This window comes from Camelina sativa, chromosome 16, assembly GCF_000633955.1.
Source record: "Camelina sativa cultivar DH55 chromosome 16, Cs, whole genome shotgun sequence".
Lineage (NCBI taxonomy): Eukaryota > Viridiplantae > Streptophyta > Magnoliopsida > Brassicales > Brassicaceae > Camelina > Camelina sativa.
In genome coordinates, this window is record NC_025700.1 from 21,324,759 (window position 1) to 21,334,622 (window position 9,864).

At 33.2% G+C, this 9,864-nt stretch overlaps 2 protein-coding genes across 3 annotated transcripts; both read left to right on the forward strand.

The window, feature by feature from the left end:
* LOC104751639 (proteasome subunit beta type-3-B) lies at positions 255-2,395 on the forward strand. 2 transcript variants are annotated; one of them, XM_010473635.2, is made up of 7 exons: positions 255-381; positions 475-656; positions 779-886; positions 970-1,059; positions 1,383-1,467; positions 1,839-1,933; positions 2,046-2,395. In XM_010473635.2, the coding sequence occupies exons 1-7, from the start codon at positions 376-378 to the stop codon at positions 2,092-2,094; spliced, it is 615 nt and encodes a 204-aa protein (XP_010471937.1). In that variant the 5' UTR covers positions 255-375; the 3' UTR covers positions 2,095-2,395. The 2 variants fall into 2 exon arrangements, with proteins under 2 accessions (XP_010471937.1, XP_010471938.1); XM_010473636.2 differs by lacking the exon at positions 255-381 and having other exon boundaries at positions 469-656.
* Positions 3,768-5,110, forward strand: LOC104751641 (NAC domain-containing protein 2-like). Its single transcript, XM_010473637.2, has 3 exons — positions 3,768-4,117; positions 4,198-4,472; positions 4,556-5,110. Exons 1-3 carry the CDS (start codon positions 3,949-3,951, stop codon positions 4,862-4,864), a joined length of 753 nt encoding a protein of 250 aa, XP_010471939.1. The 5' UTR covers positions 3,768-3,948; the 3' UTR covers positions 4,865-5,110.

Genomic DNA, 9,864 nt, shown 5'->3' on the forward strand with positions numbered 1-9,864 from the left:
TCCGTGAGAGCAGATCGTTGCACCTTCACTGTCCAAATAAGTCCGGTTTGAGGATACTCAACCACTTCTAGAATTTTGGTTAATTTTACTAGAAAAATAACAAGAGAGTCAGAGACCAAAAAAAAAAATGGTTTTGTTTCTCTTATTAATGGGCCTGTCTATTAGTAGGCTTCAAAATAACTTGTAGGCTTTTGTATTTTGAAGCCCAATAATAGAGAGGCCCATTAATAAGAGAAACAAAACAAAACCTCTTAGATTTTCGTCCAAGCCACCACCACCGTCGACTTTACTATTTTAGCTCCGCTCTTGCTCAGATTTCTTCTCCGTTAGGAAAACTCCCAAAGTTTCACTCTGTAATAAACCCTAATTTATCCGATGTCGGTAAGTGTTCCTTCCCGAATTTGTCTTTCAATTTCGACACTTTTGTCTGTTTTTGCGCAATGATTGATACTGAATGATGGATTGGTGATGCAGATCTTCGAGTACAATGGAAGTGCCGTCGTAGCTATGGTTGGGAAGAACTGTTTCGCTATAGCTAGTGATCGAAGACTTGGTGTGCAACTACAGACCATAGCTACCGATTTTCAGAGAATCTCCAAGATCCACGATCATCTCTTCATCGGACTTTCCGGTCTCGCTACCGATGTCCAGACATTGTAAACTCTTTTCACTATTCCATCTTCATATGTATACTCTTATTTCCTCCTCCCAGAATTTTAGGTGAATTACAAAATTTAGGGCTTTGTTTTTCTTTTGTTTGTCTTTGGGAATGCTGAAGGTACCAGCGACTTGTATTTCGACATAAGCTATATCAGCTTAGGGAAGAAAGAGACATGAAGCCAGAAACTTTCGCTAGTCTTGTATCTGCTATTCTTTATGAGAAAAGGTTAGTGAAATGTCTTCTCCCATTTGTTGCTAGTTCCTAGTTAACCTTGATCAATCTGATTCCTTGTAACTTCTTCACTTCAGATTTGGTCCTTACTTGTGCCAACCTGTGATTGCTGGCTTGGGAGACGATAACAAACCTTTCATCTGCACTATGGATTCGATTGGAGCCAAGTATGCTCACTTGACACTTCCTTACTTTCCTTAGTCTCCTATGATATCTAATGTTATTTAATTTAGTTAGTCAGTGAGTGTAATCCTGAAACTTGCTTGGTGAGCTAGAATGGTTGTCAATTGGTATTTGGATTTTTGTTGAAATATTGTTCTGCTCGTTTGTCATCCAATGCAGTGTATGTATGTCATATGAGTGGACTTATTTTACATGTCTTGAGCTGTTTCAAATTTGATTTTCTGCTATAGTTGAGAGTTTACTGAACTTGATAGCTGCAAATTTGCAATCGCGTGCATGCCTTGATAGTTATATTCTCTAAATGCAGGGAGTTAGCAAAAGATTTTGTTGTCTCTGGAACTGCTTCAGAATCGCTATATGGTGCCTGTGAAGCCATGTTCAAACCAGATATGGTATGTGCCGTAAAAGAAAAAACTACTTCTTTGTTATACTAGATCACTGAAAACCCAAAGTCTTCTATTGCTAAGATCACTGGAAAGCTTGGTAAAACCCTTCTTGTGTAAGAATTCTATTGTAGTATCTAGATTTGGTAGGAATATTTGTGTGCATATTGCTGCTTATAGATGACAGTACTCCAATAGATTTCCCTTGGATATCTTCATTTGGCTTAGGAAGGAGGTGATTCAAATTCACTCGTGTTTGAGTTATACTGCTGTGACTTCCTGCTATAATTTAAATGGCATCTTTCTAGGAAGTGCATTGTAACAGACTTGATTAAATTCAAAAGCATATCTTAACTCGACTCGAATAAATTGATTTTCAGGAAGCTGAGGAATTGTTTGAGACAATCTCACAAGCACTTCTCTCTTCAGTTGACCGTGATTGTCTGAGTGGATGGGGAGGACATGTCTACGTTGTGTAAGTTTTGTTCTCCTATCTTCTTCTTGTTTTCACATCTTGCGTCATCTACACTTGCTTCGAGGGGAATGTATCATATAAATAGTAACATTTTACTGGTGATGTTATTCAGAACACCAAATGAGATCAAGGAGAAAATTCTCAAGGGAAGGATGGATTGATCTGAAATCACATATCTACCTTTGTCCCAAGTTCAGTTTTATCCCCTTTATTTGGTTCAGTAGAAGAACTATCTCGTCTCATAGTAACTGTTACTTGTCTGATACTGGATATTTTGGGTTCCTTCTTTTGGGATTTTTAATTTGCAACTGATAGAGTTAGAAAAAAATGAAGAGTAACACTTGTTGTCTTGTTCCAATTACTCGACCATTCAATGTACCTTGTTGTGTTCTCTGGTTTAAATGTGTGCCCAAGTGTTCCAGATTTCTGGTTTGATATTCAAGGTTGATACTGTTTAGCAAATCATGTTTGTTTACAGTCTCTGATAAATTTCTGACAAGAAATTTGGGTGCTTTTGAAAAAATAACATTTTGTTACTAATCGTTTTGGATTAACATGTCACCAAAATCTCTTGAACCATAATTTGGTTATCGATCATACAAAAACTACGATATAAACATGATTTGGTGAACACTTGCTAGTACTACAAATAGAAACGAATCAGAAATAGCAGGTCAGTAACTACAAGTCGAAGATTTGATTGTTTATCATTTGCGACGGCGAAACAAACAAAAGCATCAATTAACACCGATAATGGTTTTATCACATCGTGAATAAGTCTCGTGTCCTGGTTCTATGTATGGCATTTAGATTGAGCCTGAGCGGCTAAGTACGCATGGCAAACGCGTGAAAATATACGCAATGCGATGATGTATTAGAAAGCACGTACGTGGCATGTGCATTAGTTCTGGTCGTTACACGAATATAAAGTAAATCCTGCCGACCTGATTTTTCTCTCGGTGGTGGTGTTCTTTTGTGTGTTCCGGCAAGGCGGCAATCATGAGCCGATGCTCGTAAATTCATGCATCTCATCATTTAAATTATAATTCCATGGACCATCCACTTCCGGCCACGTTTCTACGTCCGTCTTCGGCCACTTTTGAGCTTTTTATCAAATTCAACCCACCAAAATAAAAAGCGGCAGAACTTACATTGCGGCTCCACGTGGCAAAGATCCAAGCGTTTATCTACTAGGTGGCACAGGCGGCTCTATATATAGTCTATATAGAGAAAATGACAGAGGTAAGTGGGATTAGCATAAGTTGATAACTATGATGAGATGGTTTTTAGAAAACATGAAAAATCTACAGCTGATATTCCTTCTTTTTCGCCTTTAGTGTACGCTAAATCATCGACTTATGCGTGGATTATAAAGAAAGAAACTTAAATATATCTCGAATTTGATTGTAAAAGTAATGTTACAGACAATAGAGAGGGTTACACTTTAAAATCCACAAGTGGAATAGATTCAGAGACTCTAGTATCTAAAATAAGAGGATCGTTACTTTTTAATTACGGCGGATATAATGTACACTAAAAAGTGTAATAATACAAAAACTTTTTAATATAAAGATCGAAAAGAGCAAAGCCTTGAAAACTCAATGAGAGATACGGTCGCCGTTGGGTCTCCTTTAGGAAAGTAGGTACACGCGTGATATCGAACGTGTCGACTCTTCATCGCTCTTTCCCAAAATTGACATGCCTTTCGGACCGCTACATTCCAAATAGTCTGACGTAAGCAATGACAAAACCTACCTACATTACCGTTCGCCACGTGTCCCCTCTCCATCTACTACTATTTCAAAATGGATCTTCCACTATTCACATTTTATCTAATTTTGTTCAGATTCTCATTCCAAACAACTCTATGGCCTTGTATAGCCGCCAGGTGTCCACGTCGTTCGTCTTATATAGTCATCTGGCTTCATTGCTTCAGAAGTTTCAAACATCTACCTGATTCTTTCTTTGCTATAAACAAAGAGGAACAATATATTAGAGGGGGAAGAAGGTAAATTATGATGAAACTTGGGGCCGATTTGCAATTTCCACCTGGCTTTAGATTTCATCCGACGGATGAAGAGCTCGTACTCATGTATCTCTGTCGTAAATGCGCGTCGCAGCCGATCCCTGCACCGATCATCACCGAACTCGATTTGTACAGATATGATCCTTGGGACCTTCCCGGTACGTTTCTTTCTCTTTTGAATCACACTATACAATTAACCGGTTTAATAATTTAACAAACCGAAATACAATTTAAACAGACATGGCTTTGTACGGTGAAAAGGAGTGGTATTTTTTCTCACCGAGAGATCGAAAGTATCCGAACGGTTCGAGACCGAACCGTGCAGCTGGTACTGGCTATTGGAAAGCTACCGGTGCTGATAAACCGATAGGTCGTCCTAAACCGGTCGGTATCAAGAAGGCTCTAGTCTTCTACTCCGGAAAACCTCCGAACGGAGAGAAAACCAACTGGATTATGCACGAATACCGGCTCGCTGACGTTGACCGGTCGGTCCGCAAGAAAAATAGTCTAAGGGTGAGCGAAGAACAAACCGATATCCGAATTATGATTCTGAACCGGGTTTAGCTAACCGGATATGTTTTGTTTTTGATTTTCAGCTGGACGATTGGGTATTGTGTCGTATATATAACAAGAAAGGTGTCATCGAGAAGAGACAGACCGGGATCGTGAACGACACGTGTTCACCGGAATCTGTGGCGAGATTGGTCGCCGGCTCGGACTCGGAGCAAGTGGTGTCGCCAGAATTCACGTACAGCAACGGTCGGTCGAGTAATCCCCTTGATTTCTCGTTCAATTACGTGGATGCCATAGCCGATAACGAGATTGTCTCACGGCTATTGGGCGGCGGGAATCAGATGTGGTCGACATTTGATCCACTTGTGGTTCGGCAGCAGAGAACTTTCTAAAGTTTGTCCTCCACGTGCGATAATAGTTTAGTGGAAACTGAGTGACACGTGCGGTTAGGTGGTTTGAAAGCCGCAAGCTGGCCAGAAGGGTAGTGACGGGTTGGGCTTTTCAGCAACAAATTGGGCCTTGGCTTTTTTTGTTTCTCTCCTCTGTTAGTACGAGCTACTGTGTTGTATTATTGCTCCCAAAGCAATATTATCCAACTATTCTGGAATAAGAAACATTACAAATTCATTTTTAAGTCATCACTTATATATATATATATATTATTTTAATTATGATTTTTCTACCGGAAACTACAGTTTTAGTTGTGTTATATAGAAGTTAAAAATGGTAACTGATATAAGAAAAAAAAAATGTATACACTATATGTTTTGGAAGATAGATAACTAGTGTTGGGAGGAGGAGAATAGCAAAGAGAAGCTCGAGATCCGATTAATACAGACTGAGTCGAATTGGAAAATTGTCGGTAATGGTAGGGTCTGGCAGATAACAGTCTTATCGTTGCAACTTGCATCCATACAAATCTCACTGTTCGCTATAATTTAATTTGTTTTTGTCTTTTGTATATATTTCAAATATATATATTAGATTTTGACACGAGTTTTCTAAACCGGTTGAATTGTTTATTGGAGTCGAAGGTCGAATACTACAACATCAACAGTATCATCTATCGAAAACAATCGACGGCTGAAATCGTGAATATTGTTTAATGTGAAGTTTTTTTTGAAATACCGATCTAATTATTATATACAAGGTACAAATCTTCGTGATTTTTCTAGCTAGTGAAATTTAATGATATTTTTCTTATATTTATTTTTGATATTTATTCTTAAGAGTGTAACCATATCACATTAAATACAAATTAGCAATGATTTTATATTAATTCTTGATATCTTTTTCTACTTGGTCCTCTAAATTATTTATGCTTTAAACTGTAGTTTTCAAGTTTTCATAAGTTGTGACTTAGAAAATACCAATAATTTATTACAGATTAAGGTTTTGGATTATAAATGGTGTAACAATTCAAAGTTTGTTTAGAAAACGTGAGAGTATATATATGGAGTATATAATCTGTATGATAATCTTTTCAAAGTGTTTTAACAAAAAAATAAATAATAATAAGTGAAATCAAAATTAGAAGCTGTGGATGTCACATATGTATTAAAAATAGAAAAGATGGGGCCGACATATTTGTTGCCAACTGAAAAAATTATACAGTCGGTCTCACTCTCACAGGGGGAGTGGGGTTTTTTAAGTGCATGTTAGGTGTGTTAGTTGTTGCTCTTACAACCTTCACTTTCAATTCACAAAACCAAATCTATCTTTACACTTATACTACTAGTTTATTATTACTACTAGGACTCATATCCCCCACGATGTTGCGAGGTAAATATTTAAGAAAAAAGTAAATAAAATTTAAAATATAAAATTATACATTATAAAATCATTTGAATGTAATAGAATAGTTTGAATACATAAACATTAAACATAAACTGTTACTAAAAAACACAACCATCAAAATGAAAACTTATAACAAAAAATATTATGTAGAATAGACTCAACTTTGCAAAAAACATTGTCTAAAGTATAATAAATATATAAGATATTTTATGAAAAATTATGATAAAGAGCTACAATTAAAAAACATTATAACAAAGTGATCTTAACTGAAAATATTGAACTAATGGTTGTAATGAGTAAATATAATTTTCTATTAAATAATTATAATTAATATATATTTAATAGTGAGTGAAACTGTATCAACGAAAAATTAAAATTAAAATACACAACTTTTAAAAACAAAATAAAATAAATGAAAATAGTTTTTAGAGAAATTTACGATAAATAGATACAACTGTAAATTCTATATTAAGTTTATTAAATTTCGTTATCGCTATAATCATTTCTAAAATTTGATTTAGATTATAGAATAACTTTGAATATTAGATATTAATATCCAAAATTATTTAGATTCAACACAAAACGGAAAATTTGTTTCAACAAACAATGATTTGTTAGTTATTGATGAAAAGACAAATATATAAAAAGTTCAAAAGACATGAGTATTTAAATATACACACCTATTAGAACTAAAAATTGTGATAAAAATATGAATAAAATATAGTGAAAAGACACAACTCTACAATGAACAGATACAATTGTTTGAGTTTTAAGAAAAACAAATATTTTTTTTTTACAAAAAAATACTACGAGAAATTGCAGCTGTTGTTTGCATTTATTCAGATTGTTATTATTATTTTTAAATAATAAACTATTTTTTAGAAAAAAGTGACGATAAATAGACGCAAATGTAAATCTACAATGAACAGATACAACAATTTCAATTTTTTTTTAAAAAACAAAAAATTTACGAAAAGGTACTACGAAACATCACAACTGTTGTGTCTACACTGGATTATATTTATACCTAATAACCTATATAAACTGCTTTTAAATAGTATACATCTTTATTACCATGTTGAAAAGTCAAATTTAAAAACTCACTATATACTCCATATAACTCTTGGACAAAAAACTCGAGGTATTTTCATTAAATTTTTATATCTAAAATTAACTAACAGTTGTAAATTAGATTTATCATTCCAAAAATCTTTTATTAAATCAAAATTGGAGGAATTTCTTTACTTTTAAAAGAATGAATGCTAGAGAATAATTTAGAAAGCTGTAAAAACCGTTGAGATTACAAGTTTATATTATTTTGTATCATGACAAAAAAATGAAAACAGTTCAAACAGACAGATATATATAGATTTTAGAAGATATGAATATTCGAATAAACACAACTCTACAATGAACAGTTGCAACTTTATAAAAAAACCGTTATAATGAACAATCACAACTTTTTGTAAACCACACAATCTAATTCTTTTACAGATTTTTTTGGAAAATTATCCAAAAGGTACGATTGAAAAAACACAATTTTTGGTGGCATTTATTCGGATTGTTGTTATATTCATCATTCCAAAAGTCTTTTGTTAAATCAAGAATTAGAGTAATTTCTTGACTTTTAAAAGAATAAATGCTAGAAAGTAATTTAGAAAAATTTATAAACCGTTGAGATTGAAATTTTAGTTGATTTTGTTTCATGGCAAAAAAATGAAAACAGTTCAAACTGACAAATATGTATAGATTTCAAAAGATACGAATGTTTCAATAATCACAACTCTACAATGAACAGTTGTAACTTTTTATAAATAACTGTTTGAATGATCCATCACGACTTTTCGAAAAATATCCAAAAGATACGATCGAAAAAACACAACTGTTAGTCGCATTTTTTCGGATTGTTATTATATATAGATTATTCGTGTTTGGTTTCCAAATAGCAACCAAACTGTTTAAACACTCATATCTAACTTTCTTAAATATGTTTCTACAATTCTACTAATTAATCATGACAATTCATACCATAGATACGATCGTACTAATTAAAAAGTGTTAATCTGTTATCCACATTCATAACGTTGTGTGTTTATTTATATGAATACTTATATATCACTAATAATGTATAACTAATATAAGAGCATATAGAAGTTTCGTTTGCAAATAGAAAACATTAATCACGTTACACCAGAAAATAAAAGAGTTACACAAGAATATATATCTTAGAAAAGTTCCATCTTGGACAAACAACATATCGTATATTTTAACTAAGTTGCGCGCAGATCCGAGATGACGCCTTGGTTAAATTAAAACTGAGGAGAATCTTTTTCTCCCTACGTTAAAACTTTAAAACTATAATATTTTTGGGAGCCTGTGCTGTGCTGTGACTTGCATTGCATGAGATCTCTGTGTATAAAGAATAGTAGATCATCTAAAATACAAAGCCAGACTTAAAACCAACACAAATCACTGCCTAATGAAATTCTCAATAAAGAAAATACCAATAGATAGCTATATGCCTCTATATGAATAGCATTTAGTGCATGTTTTATAACGTGGAAACATTAATTAGTTTAGGGACCTCATGCCCTTTTATATTTTTAGGTTATTTGTAACATATATATATATATATATATTATACTATATATTTTTTGGTTAAAGGATCTTCAATTATTATATTATGTTGGTCGGATGTAACAACATATACTTTGATAAAATGATTCTGAATTAATAGACCGACCGATCATATATAGTTGGAAAGACATGGTCAAGATTCAAGATGAAAGCTACAGTGACACATCATTGTCCATCCTGCTTTAAAAAAACACAAAATGTAGTACTAACCTTCTGTTTCTTTTTTATAGACCTTTAAAATAACGATGTTACTTATTTTTTTTATTGGTTTTGGCATATAACACAACATAGAACTATTCCGAGTCCAGTCCGAAGTAATTTTTGATAAAAAATGTTAAAACAGAAAAAGTAAAAAAAGAAGAAGTAAATCAACCGAACAAACTTGACATTGAAAAAGTCTAAACCTAGTCCTATACATTTTTTTTTTTTTCTTCTGATTTGGCAAAACATCAGGCTTGGTAATTCATGCTTGGAAAAGTCACCTATCAATATATATATATATATATATTTTTTTTTTCAATCATATGATAATACTTTTTCAACTGAGGCAAAATAAACTTTTTGTTTTGGGTCAATTTAAGTATTTGAATGCTACTGCATATAATTAAATACAAGGTTTTGATGAGAAAACATGGATAATTAAGGTAAGAAAAAGGATAATTAAGGGTTGGGGAATATTAAAAAAGTGATAATTAAGGAAAGTAACAAAAAGGAAAGTAAAAAAAAAAAAAAAACAAAGGGGGACTGTTCTGTTCTCTTCTTCTTTCTCTCTCTCTCTCTGCTGGTACGTTCTCCTTCCTCATTTGATGTAAATTCACCATTTTATTTTTGATTTCGACAACGACCAAAAGCGAGAAAAAGGTGATTTCATATCTGAGCTTCCTCGTCTATTACTATAATCGCAATGCTCGTACGATTTCTCCAATTACTCATTTTTTTTTTTTTTTTTTTTTTTTTT